At 44.8% G+C, this 18,563-nt stretch overlaps 1 protein-coding gene across 1 annotated transcript in view; it reads left to right on the top strand.

The window, feature by feature from the left end:
• COL4A6 (collagen type IV alpha 6 chain) overlaps nucleotides 1-18,563 on the top strand; it is a 116,014-nt gene that overhangs the window by 35,234 nt on the left and 62,217 nt on the right. Inside the window, 1 exon segment of the mRNA XM_021079861.1 lies at nucleotides 18,162-18,278. Within this exon segment, the coding sequence (XP_020935520.1) occupies nucleotides 18,162-18,278 (117 nt within the window).

Here is an 18,563-nt window from a genome sequence, read left to right as displayed (position 1 = left end):
CTTTTTTTTTTTAATGATTTTTATTTTTTCCATTATAGTTGATTTACAGTGTTCTGTCAATTTCTGCTGTAAGCAAAGTGACCTAGTCACACACATATGTACATACATGCTTTTTCTCACATTCTCCATCGTGTTCCATCGTAAGTGACTAGATAGAGTTCCCTGTGCTAGACAGCAGGAGCTTATCTACTCCAGGAGTAGATGGTTTTCTAAGTCTTGGGAAGCTCTCTTTTCTGTAGTTCTGTGATCAGACGGTTCTTGATTGTACTCCAGTGCAGCTATTCAGACTTTCAAAGAAGATACCTGGGCCACTGGCTTCTTGGTGTATATATTCCTTCATTCACCCTTCATTCAGCAGTCATTTCTTGAGCAGCCATTGTGTCCAAGGCCCTGTAATGTAGCACAAGTGATTCAGTGAGGAGTAAGACACAGACTCGGTCCTGAAGGAGGTCAATCTATTGGAGGCGGGTATGGACACAAATAGGCAACCTAGCCTGTTCTGTGGAGTGGCGGTGATCATGGAAAGTTCCCTGGAAGAGCTGATAGTTTGGTTGGACCCTGAATAATAAATAGGTGCTAGACAGGAGAACAGAGGCATGTACCAAGGCCCTGATGCAGGATGCCAGGAGAGAATAAAGCTATTTTGGAGGACGGCAGACCAACTGGCAGGCTGTGGAGACACCTTAGGGGAGAGCCAAGAAAGTCCTGAACTAAGAGACCTTGGAGGTAGTGAAAAATGGGCAAGTTTTGGCTATATTTTGGAGGTGGAATGGACCATCCTTGCTGGTGAATGGATGTAGAATTTGAGGGGAAGGAGAGGTCATGGAGAACCCTTGGGTTTCTGGCTTTATTATCTTTGTAGATAGATGGCCATTTATGGAGTTCATTCCATTAACTCAGGAGAAAGTTGCTGGCACGGGGACTGAGGTTGGGGAAAAAGTAATAAGTTCAGCTTTGGTCAGGTTGAGTTTGAGCGGGAATGTCCAGGGGGAGAGGTCAGGTAAGCCATTGGCTATCAGGACCTGGCACATTGAGAAACCTGGTCTGGAGGTCTAGAGACGGGACTCCTTTGCATGCAGATGAGGCCCCTTTAAGGAGAATGAGCAGACACTGAAGAGCTGAGTGCCCAAGAGAACCAGGACACCAGGGCCAAGAGGGGGAAATACTGTCCCCAATGCGGTGTGCCCATCGGTCCCTGGGCACACATCTCTGCCCCAAAGAGAGTTGCGCAGGGATGCCTGTACCTCTCCCAGTTACTCTTAAGAGAAGGAGCATTGAGTACCCAAGTATAACTTCTCCATTTAACCATAAACATACCTAAGAAGACAGGGGACTGATAACATTCATGATATCTACCAGGCGTTTTACTTTTTTTGTTTTGTTTTGAAAGAACCGTTTACTTTTTTCCAAATATTCTTCCAAACACAGTTTTACAGACAAGAGCCACCATGGGTTAGAAACCTTCTATAGGAGAAGGCATTTGGATGGACACTGGAAATAATTTTAGTAGAAGAAAAGGCTCATATTTATCTAGATGTGGCTATTCCACAGGAAGATTTCAGCATCCAAAGTGCAAAGGCAGAATGACTGTGGCTTTTCTTGCCACACAGACTATTGACCATCTTCCCTTGTAGCCTACACGTAATGATTGTTAGGTGGGTGCCAAAGAGACAGTATCCTGACCTTGAGACATAGGGCTCCAATTGACAAGGGGGTAGGAGTATCAAGCCTCAGAATGAAATCAACTTAAAAACAAACGGGCTTTGACCCCAACCAAACCCATCGTTCAGCTGGAGGCCCATTAGAAATAAATCCAAATTGTAGTATCGCTTTTACAAAGTTGTGCCACTTAACACCAGTAAAGCTCATCAATCCAAATGAAAGCTAAGCATACTCCCATTACTAGTTCCGTCCTCACTGGATCCCATTTTTATGACGGTCCCATGTTCGAGCTCCGTTCATACTGGGGAAAGGGGAACTTTCAAAGTCTCAAAGGAGCCACCTCAACACTCTCTTCTACCAAGTGTTTTACATTGGCTATTCAAATGCTCTGCATAGCCCTACACGAGAGCTATTATTGCCTGGAGCCCTAGAGACTCAGAGTGGTTAAGTCACTTGCCCGAGGTCACACAGCTATTACATGGCAGTAAGATTTGATTCCAGGTCTGTCTGACTCCAGAGCCTGCACCACAATACCGCCTGACAGCATTGCACCACCTCGAGCAGGAGAGCCAGATCCTTAAGAAAGCTTGTGCGCACCCCTTTTCCCTTCCGTGCTTCATAAATATCATTTGCATCCCCTGGCTTAATGCTTTGCTCGCCATTAAAATACAAATCCCCCCGGGGGAGAAGTAAAGCTCTAAGTTGTTGTCAGTCATCTATGCCTCAGTGGGAATGAGTTTCAGGTTCTTCCTTAGGAACCAAAGTTAATTTGATGGGAGAAGGACACTGGAACCTTGAGGGAGGGCTAAAAAGGCAGAGAGGGCCTCCTAAAGAAAAGTCACCCCCACACACACCTCAGTTTCAGAGCTCGACCTGGTCTGAGGCATGGGCTTGGAAACTTCTTAGGTGCTATTTCTGCATATGCGTACTACTTAATAAGCAGACCCATTTCTGGGTCTGATCGAAGGTGACCTTAAACGACACGCTGACCCCACCCCACTGTGGTCGGGAGGAGGCAGCCAGCCGGGGGTTGCAGTTCCTGGCCTTCTGTACAAGTCCCAGCTCATTCTCTTGAGAATCAGACCCTGATGTGCATATTTAAAATCCCGAGCAGATGGAGGCAGGAGAGCTTGTTGGAAAGACTTAGAGGAGTCCCTTCTGCCCTGTCTGGGTCTGTTTGCCAAAATAAATGACATGTATCAGGGCAGGGCATCAGTCCAAGCCCATTGAAATTCTGCTAGCAGTCCAAACAGGGACAGTGTTTCAGATTGGTTCTGTGAAATGATCAGTTAGGAAGAGAGAAATGATGTGTGAGCATCTGGTTAGTGCAGCCTATTGATGGGGACAGTCCCAGGGGCGGGCCCGGGGTGAGGGGGGGAGCCAGCCTCAAGGACTCCCCCCCCCCAGGACATCTGCCACTGGCAAACGGGGAGAGAGACCCACACTGGCAGCAGGTGGTCTAGTTTGAGTCCCCGGCCATTCCTCACTCGCTGTGTGACCTAAGCAGGACCTTCCTGTTCTCTTGGTCTCCTTTTTCCCCCATGTATAAAAAAAGAGTCTGGATAGAGCAGTCTCTAAGGGCCCTTCCCGCTGGAATGTTCTGTGACTTCCCTGACACTGGTTTGATTTCTTTTTCTCTGTAGTGGGAGAGGCCCACCCACCCACCTGCTTGTCTGTAGCCTCTATGTTCTCACACTGACCTCTGCTGGCCATTATGAAAAGTGCCCCCGATAGCTTCCTCGGAGGAAAACAAGCAAGCAAACAAACAAAAAGCAGTTCATCATTGACTGAGTATAAAGCTTCAGCAGGCTTCTGGGCACCGTGGCAGAAACGCTAAGCACTGGCGATGAGGGGAAAAGATCCCACAGAGGAAGCATGGCTAGAGATGGCTGACAATGACAGCCCATGAAACAAACATGTCCTTTTTTTTTTCTTTTCTTTGCCATCTTCATGTTTGTGGTGATCTCTGCCACTGTATGAAAGGACCCCAGAAGATGGGGAGATTCCTTGTCTCGTATCCTATGACTGAAGGCTCTATAAGAGCCTAACACCACGCTGAAGAGGCAGGGCTGGGCTAATAGTGCCTCAGAGGCCTCAGGACATCCCACAGGCCCTGCTTCTGGCCCTTAGATCTGAGAGGTCTCTAGCCACGACCAGCCCAGAGGGACCCCTTCCAAGGTGTTCCAAAATGCCCCTTTGGGTGTGGAGGAGGGGTTTGAGATTAACACATGCACACTACTGTATATGAAATAGATAATCAGTAAGGACCTAATATATAGCCCAGGGGACTCTACTCAATATTCTATAATAACCTATATGGGAAAAGAATCTTCAAAAGAATGGAAATATGTACACGTATAACTGAATCACTTTGCTGTACACCTGAAACTAACACAGCGTTGTCAACCAAGTATACGCCAATATAAAGTATAACTTAAATTGAAAAAATAGGGGTTCCCATTGTGGCTCAGCGCTAATGAGCCCAACTATCCATGGTTCTATCCATGGCCTCATTCAGTGGGTTAAGGATCCAGTGTTGCCGAGAGCTGTGGTGTAGGTCACAGACGCGGCCCAGATCCCGTGTTGCTGTGGCTGTGGCGTAGGTGGGCAGCTGCAGCTCCAATTCAACTTCCAGTCTGGGAACTTCCATTTGCTGCAGGTATGGCCCTTAAGAAAAGGAAAAAAAAATGAAACGCCCCTTTGGAAAAAGAATTTGAATTCAAAGAACCCATGAGCTCTTTAAGAGACTCACTGTAAGCTCACTGCCTAGAACAGAGGTGTCGGCTGTGTGACTGTGGCACATTCAGCATTTGCTCCTGGCCAAGAGAAATGGAGCGAGCCATGGAACCCTGCCCTTTCTGGATGGAATCAGATTTCCTGTGAAGTCCAGCCCTCGAACAAACGGCCTCACTCCTATGGCTCCTGGCATACTCTTGCTGAGCTTTTTTTTTTTTTTTTTTTTTAATTATTTTTATTTCCCCAATACAATTTTTTTTCTACTGTCCAGCATGGTGACCCAGTTACACATGCATGTACACATTCTATTTTCTCTCATGATCATGCTCCATCATAAGTGACCAGACATAATTCCCAGTGCTACACAGCAGGATCTCATTGCTAATCCATTCCAAAGGCAATAGTCTGCATCTATTAGCCCCAAGCTCCCCATCCATCCCGCTCCCTCGCCCTCCACCTTGGCAACCACAAGTCTCTTCTCCAAGTCCATGATCTTCTTTTCTGTGGAAAGGTTCTCACGAAGGCGAGGGACCGGGGCCGGAGTGCGCCAGCCTGTGAGCCCAAGCCGGGCACCGCTCCGGCTCTGGGGATGTGAGCAAGATGGGAACTGGGCCACAGCACAGCTTGCCCTCTCCGTCGCTGTTTCTTGGTTCCTCATGCCTTCCACCTCCCCTTCTTTGTTGCGCGTAAGCAATGGGCAGGGCTCAGGTTGGGGTCAAGCATTCAGTGCCCTGACTGCATCTCCCTTGCTAGTAATACCATGGTCTGGGCAAGCCTGTCCTGCTCCTCATCCTCCCACCGACCAGTCCCTTCCTTCCCCAACAGCTGGTTCTTATCTGTCCCCCTTGTTCCAGCCTCAGGCTGCCTTGGCCTCATGTTCACACACACACCCCACACACACACATTCTTCCAAAGGCTCACTCACCCTCGTTGATGAGTTTCAGCCCTGACACACTGCCTTACTCCCATCCCTCTCCTGTCCCCCTCATTTCCTGCCCTGCTTTCCAGGCCTGCTTCTGTGGGGGCCCCTTCAGCCTTTCCAGTGACCTCCCCCCCACCCCAGCCATGAACAGAGCGTAAGCATTTGTCAAACCCTCCATGGCCAACCCTGCCTTTGTGGTCCTGCAGCATTTGTGCCCCATTCCTGACTTCAACTCTTTGCTGTGGTTTTGTGTACATTGCGCTTAAAAGCCAGGCCCCCATTTTAGACTTCTCTGTTCACCCTCAACGACACCCCGGCACTAATTTTTAAGTACTGTCCTTTTATTTTCTAGGTTTATGTGTGTACGAGTGTAGAGTAAAAAATTATGAGTATTACATAAAAGCATCATTGTAAACAAAATTCCAGCCACAGGAGCTAAGAGCGTAAAATGTGGAGGTTCACCTCCTACCTCGTCATTCCTCGAAATAAGCCCATTAAACTTTCTGCAGCCTAGCACCCCTTGTAGGCTGCTCGTTGGGTGTCGGGAAAGGTTGAGTGGTATATGGTACCCCCAGAAAATTGCATCTCCCTGGGAAGACCATCATTTCCTCCTTTGCAAAAGCCCTGGGTCGTCGTGGGCCTGATTGACACTGAAAATTTTCCTCCAAAGGCCCCCGCACAGCTGGTAGCCACTTGCGTGTCCAGTATGTGACTCCAACCACTGCATAAAGCATCTGTCCTCTTTTCCGCCCTTTCGAAAGTAAATCTGGAAGGTGAATATTAAAGGGCATGTTTAATAGACTTTTCTCAAGAGTTTTTCACAGATCCGTAGGAAATTGCAGACAGTAGGTAAAGGGGCCGAGAGGCGGAGATGGGAAGCGTTTATGAAAATAGGTTTTCTACATGATGCAGTGTTGTGTTCTCTGAGAGTTAATGCACATTACTAATGGTTTTCATTTTTCTGCCAAGAAAATTCAGTCCCTACTGGGATTTGTTCTAAATGATAGACTAGCCCGCCTGTGTTGTACCCACCAGGGTTAATTCTCTGTCTCGGTCAGCGTTAGAATGTCAGCCTGAACTCTCAGACTTAATTGTCACAGACACTTTCTAACCAGGATGTTCCAAATCCTCAGGCTGCTCCCTCTTGCTCTCATAATTGATGCTTCATGGATAGTCTCAGGCTTCTTGGATTTTACACATTAAATGTGCATAGAAGGTGGGGATAAAGGGAAGAAGCGCCATAGGGATGGTGTGTGTGCACGTGCGCGTGTCTCTTGTGAATGTACTGGGGTTCTGAGAAGGGGCAACAAAGATGAGCTGATGGGTGGGACCGCCTGTGGGTTTCTGGGTTCTCTTCCCTCTGCCCCCAAGGCAGTGTTCTTCAGGCACAGCCATTGTTGGACTTCACAGCAAGCGTGCTGTTGGCCATTGGTACGTGAGTTCGAAAACATCGCGATGCTACCCAGAGTTCTGTGCCTCGGCTCTCCTGACAATCTGATGGACGGCCTGGCATTAACGAGGGAAGAGGACAATATTATCCAGCCTGAACAACTCATCTCCTAAGAAGTACAAAGTTGAAGGATCTTGGTGCACATGAATCTTATTAAATGTGCTGATAAAATATGTTCTATCCAAATAAGCTTAGCAGCCCCTAAAATAGCATTTTCTGATCCGTGTCTGGAACTTTGGCATGCTTCACAGGTCTCTAAGCCAAAATTATTTCGTGACTGTGATGACAGTGTTCTCTGTGCATGGGAAAATGGGAAGAGTTGGTGCTAAGTCTTCTATTGACTAATCAGACTCCTTCTGTCCATCTTAGGGACGACCGGGACCAATTGGAACTCAAGGTCCCACAGGTCCTCAAGGATTTCCTGGCCCTAGTGGTTTATCAGGGTTGAAAGGAGAAAGGGGCTCCCCAGGACCTCTGGGACCATATGGACCAAAAGGAGATAAGGTAAGAACACCAAAGCTTGATTTTTCCTTTGGCTCATGGGCCATGAGTATGAATGGAAAAGGTCCTAAGTCTCAGTTCTGTTCATTTGTGAAAAGATTTCTAATCCTGGATCCCTTGGTGCCAGGCCGTGTGTTTTTTTTTCCTGCCACTATTGTCTATTTATTGTTGATTTTTTGAGATACACCATACATGTAACAAAATACACAAATCCTAAGGGTAGGGTTTATTGGATTTTGACATATGTTTATACCCAGGTATCCACTAGTCAGATCAAGACATTGAAATTTCCATTATTCTAGAGGGTTCCCTCATGCCCTTTCCAAGACAGGAGCCCCCACCCAAAGTTAACATCATAATAGGCCATGTATTTTTATAAGAGACAGGCTGGGTGATGTGCTACTATAGCCCATTTCTGGAGGAAGTCAGAAAATGCATGTATTGGCTATTTGCTAGACAAGTGGGCTCACTAAGGTGGGAAGTCATATGGCTTTGAAGTGGGCATGGGTCAGAAAGCCAACCCACAGGACTATAGAGGAATCCAGACAAGGAGAATGGGACACAAGGGATTAGAATGCTTGGAAACCAGCTGGGCCACAAAAATAGGGGAAAAGATGCAAGAAAGGAGACTGATCATGTCATGGTGGCTGGCTGAGTTTAGCCCTATCAGTTTATGTTCTTCGCCAATTTTTTTTTTTTTTTTTTTTTTTTTTTTTGCTTTTTAGGGCCACTCCCACACCATATGGAGGTTCCCAGGCTAGGGGTCAAATCAGAGCTACAGCTGCCGGCCTACCCCACAGCCACAGCAACGTGGAATCCGAGCCACGTCTGTGACCTACCCCACAGCTCATGGCAATGCTGGATCCCCGACCCACTGAGCGAGGCCAGGGATCAAACCTGCATCCTCATGGATACTAGTCAGATTCATTTCTGCTGCGCCACAATGGGAACTCCTATTCTCTGCCAGTTTTAATCACCTCCTATTCACCCCACTGGTAAGGGAGGGACTCTGAGCCTCGGGTTCTGGGGCTGGCCAAAGACATGACCCCTGGCAGGAGAGATTGACAAAGGTTTATTAGTCACACATACACACTGCCTTGAGGGCCACACGGGCCTTGCAGTCTGGCACAGAATGAACCACAAGGGACTGTGGGAGGCAGGCTTTGTAATGTCAAGAGGGTGAATGGCCCTTGGTTCCTGAGGGAGGATCTGATTGGCTTGTTTGAATTAATTCAGTGGGGTCAGCAGGGGACTGAAACCCACGACTCAGGAATAAGCAGGAACTGTACCTGGTCTATGTGATCAGGAGGGTCATTTGCACGGGAGCCTTATCTCCAGAAGCGCAGTGGAGAAGGCAACTTTTGCTTAAGCCCTTTGAGCCCCTCCTGGTTTCCTCAGATGTCAAGGCAGCATGTAATATTTAGCCTGATTTTTAGGTCCTACACCACATTGCCTAAGACAAGAACTCTCTGGTACTGGGAGCAAGGTGATGCAATGTGGAGAGGAAGGCACAAAACACCTCTAAACAACAGAGGTCATGAGTCACATGAACAAACCCACTGAACTGAATGCAGATCAATCAGATCACCTCTTACATTCTTCTCCCTACATCTCTTTTAGGGTCCCATGGGAGTTCCTGGCTTTCTTGGCATCAATGGAATTCCGGTGAGTGTGTCCTTAGAGGCTTTTTTTTTTTTTTGATATATAGTGATTTTTATTATTTCCCATTATAGCTGGTTTACAGTGTTCTGTGAATTTCCTGCTATACGGCGTGGTGACCCCGTTACACGTACATGTACATGCATACATTCTTTTGTCTCACATGATCATGCTCCATCATAAGTGACCAGACATAATTCCCAGTGCTACACAGCAGGATCTCATTGCTAATCCACTCCAAAGGCAATAGTCTGCATCTATTAACCCCAAGCTCCCCATCTCTCATTTTTTAAAATTTATCTTTATTGAAGTACAGTTGTTTCACAATGTTGTACTAATTTCTGCTGTACAGCAAAGTGATTCAGTTACACCTTTTTTTGCCACACCCGTGGCATGTGGATGTTCTCAGGCCAGGGATCGAACCCTCGCCACATCAGTGACCCAGGCTGCTGCAGTGATAACACCAGATCCTTAACCCACTGCGCCACACAAGGGAACTCCAATATACATTCTTTTTCATATTCTTTTCCATTATGTTTTATCACAGGATATTGAATATAGTTCCCTGTGCTATACCATAGGACTTTGTTGTTTATTCCTTCCATAAAGACTTTTTTTTTTTTTTTGCGCTTTTTATGGCTGCACTCCAGGCATATGGAGGTTCCCAGGCTTGGGGTCAAATCTGAGCCATAGCTGCCAGCCTACACCATAGCCACAGCAACACCAGATCCGAGCCGCGTCTGCGACTTACACCCATAGCTCACAGCAGCGATGAATCCTTAACCTACTGAGTGAGGCCAGGGATCGAATCTGCATCCTCATGGATATTAGTGGGGTTCGTTACCTCTAAGCCACAATGGGAACTCCCATAGAGGCATTTTTTTTTATTTTCCCACTGTACAGCAAGGGGGTCAGGTTATCCTTAGATGTATACATTGCAGTTACAGTTTTTTCCCCCCACCCTTTCTTCTGTTGCGACATGAGTATCTAGACATAGTTCTCAATGCTATTCAGCAGGATCTCCTTGTAAATCTATTCTAGGTTGTGTCTGATAAGCCCAAGCTCCCGATCCCTCCCACTCCCTCCCCCTCCCATCAGGCAACCACAAGTCTCTTTTCCAAGTCCATGATTTTCTTTTCTGAGGAGATGTTCATTTGTGCTGGATATTAGATTCCAGTTATAAGTGATATCATATGGTATTTGTCTTTGTCTTTCTGGCTCATTTCACTCAGTATGAGATTCTCTAGTTCCATCCATGTTGCTGCAAATGGCATTATGTCATCCTTTTTTATGGCTGAGTAGTATTCCATTGTGTATATATACCACTTCTTCCGAATCCAATCATCTGTCGATGGACATTTGGATTGTTTCCATGTCCTGGCTATTGTGAATAGTGCTGCAATGAACATGCGGGTGCATGTGTCTCTTTTAAGTAGAGCTTTGTCCGGATAGATGCCCAAGAGTGGGATTGCAGGGTCATATGGAAGTTCTATGTATAGATTTCTAAGGTATCTCCAAACTGTTCTCCATAGTGGCTGTACCAGTTTACATTCCCACCAGCAGTGCAGGAGGGTTCCCTTTTCTCCACAGCCCCTCCAGCACTTGTTATTTGTGGATTTATTAATGATGGCCATTCTGACTGGTGTGAGGTGGTATCTCATGGTAGTTTTGATTTGCATTTCCCATAGAGGCATTTTTAATACCACCTCTAGGTTCTGTCTGAGAGCCTAAGTACTTTGGCCTTAACAACATCCTATCTCAGGCACGCATGCTCAAAGTCACATGTTGAAATGCGCATGGTGAAGGGCAGTGCTCAGCCATAGTTTCCTTGGTTACAGGTAGCACTAACTGTATGATTGGGGGATGCAGGGACATGTAGGTACAGGCATGAGAAACCATCAATATCTCAGCCAAAATGAGCTAGTCTTGTGGGTTGAGGGGAGCTTTACTTGGGGAGGAGGGACTGGTTCTGAGGTGTGAAGACAGTGTCACATTAGAGCACATACATCCTCATTATAGGAAAATTAAGAAGGTACATGCAATCAGATAGAAAAATACCCAGTGATAATCTTGATACATTTCATTTCAGTGATTTCTTCTCTTCAGCCTTATCTCATTTCAGAGTGAATTTCCTTTTAGTTTCTTTTTTTACTTTATTTAATACAACTTTTAAAGGTTGCTTTCCATTTACAGTTATTACAAAATATTGGCTGCATGCCTTATCTTGTACAATATGTCCTTGAGTCTATCTTACACCCAGTAGTTTGTACCTACTACTCCCCAACCCCTGTATTGTCCCTCCCCCTGCTCTCCCACTGGTAACCACTAGTTTGTTCTCTATATCTGTGAATCTTCTTATTTCTTGTTATATTCACTAGGGTGTTGTATTTTTTAGATTCTACGGATAAGTAATATCATACGGTATTTGTCTTTTTCTATCAGACTTATTTCACATAGCATAATGCCCTCCTAGTTCATCCATGTTGCTGCAAATGGTGAAATTTCATTCTTTTTTATGGCTGAGTAGTATTCTGGGGGGGGTGTACGTACCACGTCTTCCTTACCCATTCATCTGTTGATCGACACTTAGGTTGCTTCTGTATCTTGGTAATTGTAAATAATGCTGCTATGAACATTGGGGTATATGTATCTTTTCGAATTAGTGGGGTTTTTTTCCACATAGATACCCAGGAGCGGAATTGCTGGGACATATGGTAGTTCTATTTTTTGTTTTTTGCAAAACCTCCATACTGTTTTCCACAGTGGCTGCACCAATTTACATTCCCATCAACAGTGTATGAGGGTTCCCTTTGCTCCACATCCTTGCCAACATTTAGTATTTGTGTTCTTTTTGATGAGAGCCATTCTGAGGTATGAGATATGAAATCTCGTTTTGGGTTTGATTTGCATTTTCCTGATGATTAGCGATGTTGAGCATCTTTTCATATGCCTGTTGGCCACCTACATTTCCTCTTTGGAAAAATGTCTATTCAATTCTTCTGCTCATTTTTAATGAGTCGTTTTGGGTTTTTTTGGGGGGTTGACAATGAGTCGTATGGAGCTGTTTATATAAATAGGGTATTAACCCCTGATCAGTCCTATCATTTGCAAACTCCGATCCCATTCAGTAGGTTGTCTTTTCATTTTGTTGATGGTTTTTTACAAAGGGACCACTCCAAAGATCACTTGGAGACAGTCTCTTCCCTTCATCCTGAGGACCTGGCTTTGCTGGAGATAAGTGGGAAATTTGGAGCTTGCCAACATCTCTTTTTCCCATTATATCCAGTCCAATCTCTTTGTTTTTTCATTTTCACCTAATATCCCTACTTCTGCCACTCCTGGAGATTGCATGTAACATTTTCTGGGCTTTAAAATACAGTATTTGGAAGTTTCTGCTATCACTTTTTAGTTATATCTTTCAGCACTCCTCTATATATTTAATCTTTAGCCTGGGCTGTGTTTGTTTAAGGCAGTAGTTTTCAGCCTTGTTTAAGAATCAAATCTTGTGTGTAAGCTCAGCATATAGAAGAGGAAAAAGTGGAGTCTCTCCATTTGAGGGGGGTCCCAGAGCCTTCTTTTACCTTTCCAACAACTTCTAAGGGGTTCTTTTGAATCATATCAAAGCAGTTTGGTAAACCCTTGACCTAACCATGTCTTGTGTTATACTATGTAATCATCTAGTATTGAGTAAGGGGGGACGGTGAATCTCTTTGTGCCAATCTATAGGTGTGTTATGCATATCAACAAATCAGCCATCAGATCTCTGCATTTTATTCAACTTCAGAATCTGCAAAATGCCCAGAAATGGACCAGTGCAGAAATAAGTAGATGGCGTTGGCCACCCTTTTATGCCATCCCCTGGCCTTTTCTTTTATTTATTTTTAATTTTTTTTTATTTTTGTCTTTTCTAGGGCCACACCTGCAGCATGTGGAAGTTCCCAGGCTAGGGGTCTAATTGGAGCTGTAGCCACCGGCCTATGCCACAGCAATGCCAGATCCAAGCTGCGTCTGCAATCTACATCACAGCTCACAGCAGCGATGGATCCTTAACCCACTGAGTTAGGCCAGGGATCGAACCTGCAACCTCATGGTTCCTAGTCGGATTCGTTTCCACTGCACCACGATGGGAACTCCCCCTAGCCTTTTCTCATGGCTCTCTTCCCATGATCTAACTTCACCCAGAGTCTCCATTCAGAGTGTGTGTCTTATGGGAACCAGCGGGTGAAAGAAACTAACAAACTGGAAACCACCTCTTCAATTCATCCTGTGGAACTGGCTTCACTAGTGATGAGTAGAGGATTTGAAGCTTGCAGCAGTACTGTACCTTTCCTCCTGTAGTCTCTTTTTTAATGGTGGCTGGAAGGAATTGAATCCTGTGATGCAGAGGCTGATTTCAATTCTGAGCTGGAACCCGCCCCGGAATCCAGCTGGATACTTTTGCCTCCAACTCCTGGCCAAGAGAGCCCTAGAGCTTGTAGAAATTTATCACTTGGGAGAGGGGTGGGAGCTGACTTAAAGATAGGATGCTTGATGTAAAGCCAGGTCATGTGACTTAAAGCTGGGTAGTGTAGCTACCTGAAAACCCCATCACATGATCTAAAGCCAGAGGTACTAGAGTAAATCCAAGCACTTGACACTTAAAGCTAGACACCTGCCTTAAAGATGGAAGACCTGATGTAAAGCCAAATCATATGACCTAAAGTTGGGGGGGAAGAAATTGGTCACTTCTCTTGGCGGGTTGCATTGCTTGGGAGAATGGCTGCAGGTATTCAGATTCCTCCAAATGAGTGTACTGCTCCCAGAAGTTCCCATTCTGTTGATCCTTTGCTTTGCCCTTCCCTTGACCAAAGGTTGTATTTTTTTTTCATTCAACTTTCAATTGCTTTAGCTTCGGGCTCCAAGCCTCACTTAGTCCAAACAGTTATTATCCCTTATACCTTTCCTCTCTTCTGGCTATTCAAGATGTATTAATTGAGCACCTTCTGTTGATAGTGTACCTCTCCTTTTCCATCTCTAATCTTCCGGGCATCTTTGGTGTCTGTCCCACACGTTCTAGCTCCTTATTACATATGGCCCATGGTATTTATTGATTGTCTTATCCAGCTCCTTAAAAGCACAGAGTATGTCTTCTGCTCCTCTCAGAGGCCTCAGAGACCTCAGGGCTAAATTCAGCATATGGAAGGAACTCTAGAAATATCTGGAGGACTGACTCCAACCTTTAGTGCCTATAAAAACAGCATTTCTCAGACTGGCAGGACTCCCTCAGACAGAGGAAAATGCAGACTAATTATTTTCCTCAACTTTCAGTGGCACCTATTAAACCATTTGGCTAAAACCAACAGCTTCCCCAACACATCTTACTAAACTGGATCATAGCACAAATCTGGTTCCCCTCTTAAGATTGGCTGATCGCTGACATGTGTCACTGGTTTTGGTCCCAGAACTCCATTTTTGCTGTTGTGCAGTCAGTTTTAACACCAGTGAGTAAATCATCCAAGTCTGTGCTAAGGGGTGTGGCCACCAGTTGAGAGTGAACAACCAAGCATTCATCAAGATAACCAACACTGAAACAACATAGACTAGGGGTGGTAGGACCATGGCTTTTGATGATGTCACAACAGTCACAGCTGTGAGTTGGTATTGGCACCCACAAGAAATGTAGGTCGATCAAATGCTTCCAGTTCAAATAAGTTGGTAGCAGAAGCTTTCCAGCTGCCCTTTGCAATTTATGTTATTTTAGCCTTCCCCATGGAGTCAGTCTCAAACATTTCCTGCCTAGAGACTCGTAAATGAACAACACTGGGTTTATATCTTTAAAGTGAACAGGTACCACTTACCAAATGAAATCTGGGTTCTGAGGAACAGTGCTTTTCTGGAACACAGCAGAGCAACCTATTTTGTGTGTTCAGTCCCTTGTGGTTGTACAGAACCATGGTTTTCTCCCTCAAAGAACTATGTTCTCTTGAAGAGCTAGCACACACACATATGTAAAGTCATTATTTATACCCAGAAAGGGCAGAAAGAAGGTCCCAAGACTAAGGAAGAGCCCTAGTACTGAACCAGCATGATGTCTTATCTTAACTCCTCTGTTACCCGGTTGAGAGAGAACCCCAGCAAATTTGGCTGGAACATTTTAATTTTTATTTAATTTTTTCATTTTGAAAGGTTTTATTGAAGTATAGTTGATTTACAATGTTGTGATAATTTCTGCTGTACAACAAAGTGATTCAGTTATACATATACACACAATCATTCTTTTTCAGATTCTTTTCCCATATAGATTATCATAGAATATTGGGTAGAGCTTACTCTGCTATACAGCAGGTCCCTGTTGACCAGTCATTCCATATGCCTCTGCATGCAAATGCCAATCCCAAACAGTCCATCCCTCTCTCCCACCAGTGCCCTTTGGTAACCATAAGTTTTTTTTTTTTTAAAGTCTTTGAGTCTGTTTCTGTTCTGCAAACAAGTTCATTTGTATCCTTTTTAAAGATTCCACATATAAGTGAAATCTCTCTCTTTCTGACTTACTTCACTTAGTATGATAATCTCTAGGTCCATCCATGTTGCTGCAAATGGCATCATTTCATTCTTTTTTATGGCTGAGTAGTATTCCATTGTATATATGTACAACTTCTTTATCCATTCATCTGTTGATGGACATTTAGGTTGGAACATTTTTATTTATTTTTTTTATTTTTATTTTTTTTTTGCCTTTTTGCCTTTTCTAGGGCCACACCCATGGCATATGGAGGTTCCCAGGCTAGGGGTCTAATCGGAGCTGTAGCCACCGGCCTATGCCAGAGCCATAGCAATGCGGGATCCGAGCGGCGTCTGCAACCTACACCACAGCTCACGGCAACGCCGGATCGTTAACCCACTGAGCAAGGGCAGAGACCGAACCTGCAACCTCATGGTTCCTAGTCGGATTCGTTAACCACTGTGCCACGACGGGAACTCCTAGGTTGGAACATTTTTAAATGGTGATTAGGATCCCAGGAAAAAATAGACACTACACCTGAAGGGGTTAACTGAATAGAGTTAAGCGAAGGGTTTATTTATTTATTTATTTATTTATTTATTTATTTATTTTTGTCTTTTGTCTTTTTTTAGGGCCACACCTGCAGCATATGGAGGATCCCAGGCTAGAGGTGGAATTGGAGCTGTAGCCACCAGCCTACGCCACAGCCACAGCAACACCAGATCCAAGCCATTTCTGTGACCTACACCACAGCTTATGGCAACGCTGGATCCTTAACCTCACTTAGTGAGGCCAGGGATCAAACCTGCGTCCTCATGGTTGCTAGTCGGGTTCATTAACCACTGAACCACGACAGGAACTCTCACAAAGGGTATATTTAAAGGATGCGGGTAGGATTAAAGGAATCAGCAATGGATGGTGAAGCAGCTGGAACAAAACTGTTACTACCCTCTAGTCCCAAAGGTGAAAGAAGCTATACTGGAAACCTGTAAGACCTGGACCCATGGAAGAACAGTTGCCCAACAGGAGCTAAGATTATAGAGAAATGTGGTCATTGCCAGAAATATTGCCAGGGAGGGCATGGGAGAAATAAACAACCTGTGCTCTTCCTCTTCCCGCTTTCCAGTCTCCTGATTGTGTCTTCCAGTGACCAAATACAACTGAAAGACAGAGGGAAAGGGAGCCTAGGCCATATCATCCATAAAGACCAGCCTTCCTAGGCACAGATGTGGGTAGAATATAAATCTTCAGGGCAAGCAGGAATAACCGTCTGACTTAGTAATGAAATGTTGATGACTCTAGTAAGCCGTCTCAGTTTCCCCAGTGCAACTAAAACTAACCCCCTGAGTCTGGAGAGGCACAGCTTGTAGCAAGTTTATTGCAATGATACGTTTACTGACCACTCCTGTAGACTTAGCATACTGTGAGTCTAGCAGTCTAGACTCACACTTTTGTGTTAACAGACCATCTACTTCCTACAACTAAAATAATAATGAAAATGAAACAATTCTATGGAGCATTTTCTCAAAAAGTATTTGACAAAATGTGTTTCCTCTAGTAATTTGAAAAGTTGAGTTTTTTTAACACATGGCATATTTCCCTCAAATTATTTATTTATATATATATATATATATATTATATACATACACATGTATATATGAATATATATATATGTGTGTGTGTACACACACATGTATATACTCTGCTTTTAAAAGTGTGTATGGGAGGGTGGGTGTCTACCTTTTATTGGTCCATCTAGATTTTTGGTCTTCCAGGTCATCTATTTGCTCCATATCCAACACACGATCTGCCTTTTTTTTGTTTTCTTTTGTGTTTTTTTTTTTTTTTTTTGGCCATGCCTGCAGCATGTGGGAGTTCCTGGGCCAGGGGTTGAGCCCTCACCACAGTAGTGACTCAGGCTGCTGCAGTATCAATGCTGGATCCCTAACCTGTTACACCACAAGGGAACTCCACAATCTCCTTTTGATAGACTGAAAAGTATATATTTCCTACAAAAAGGCAGACTATGCACCAAGGAAGCCCTGTTCTGGAAAATTATTGAATTCAGACACCATTTGTATGTGAATGATTATTAATTCCCCAGCAAAACAACTGACTCAGTAGTGAGTGTGGAGAAAAGGAGAAGACCCAGGTCTATAACTGAAGCAATAGCATGACATGAAATATTGCCAAAATAAGGTTGAAAGCGTGTAGTTCTTCCTCGACTTGCTTTTTTTTGACCAAGCAGCTTTCAAGAGAAGTGGTGCTGTGGAAATTCCTTCTGCTCCACTGACCAAAATCCAGCATCATTTCCTTATAGAACTTTCAATACAGAAAGCTGTGCCAGCCTGCCCAGGTTCCATTCTGCCCCAAGGAATCCCAAGGCCTGACGTGATTCCCTGTTGGTAGCAGTCTATGCCAGACAGCTAAGCTCCATCTTAGTACATCTTTGTACCTGAGGAAGGTGAAGTTGCCACACCCTGTGTAGCCCATCTCTTCATGTTTGATCCCTTCGGTTTCGACTTGGATCCTATTAAAGCATTGATCCTTTGGGAAGGAGTAACATGGAGCTGTCATCAGCCACTGACTCCTGAGTGTAATGAAAAGCAATGGGAGCAGAGGGGATGGGGCTAAGGGAGTGGACAAGAAGCCAGAGTTTGGCAACATCCTTGGCTTCTCTCCCTGTGGAACTCATCAGAGTAGCTGAGAATCCTGTGGCTGACTTGATCCCTTCTTTTCTCTTTGAACAGGGTCATCCTGGACAGCCAGGGCCCAGAGGCCCACCTGGCATGGATGGCTGTAATGGAACTCAAGGAGATGTTGGATTTCCAGGCCCTGATGGCTATCCTGGGCTTCTCGGACTGCCTGTATGCTACCAGATCTTTGTACATTATTTCAAGTGGCTTTGCTTGCCTCTCAGTGTGCCCTTTCTTCTACTTCTCTGGAGATCTCATGAAGTATCTGTGGGGCAACCACTGCCACACCTTGTCCAATGCAGGAGTCTCTGCTGGCAGCCCTACAACATTAAAAGTCCAAAGAAGAATACCAGTTGAAGGGGAGTGTACACATGCTACACTACTTAGAGTTTTATTTTGTTTTGTTTTTTAATGATGCTTTTAGAGTTGGCAAGATTGTTAGAAGATGGTAGTAAA

The sequence above is a fragment of the Sus scrofa genome, chromosome X (genome assembly GCF_000003025.6).
Source record: "Sus scrofa isolate TJ Tabasco breed Duroc chromosome X, Sscrofa11.1, whole genome shotgun sequence".
NCBI classification, from domain to species: domain Eukaryota; kingdom Metazoa; phylum Chordata; class Mammalia; order Artiodactyla; family Suidae; genus Sus; species Sus scrofa.
Note: the sequence above shows the minus strand (reverse complement) of the source record. Positions and strands in the feature narration are given on the sequence as shown.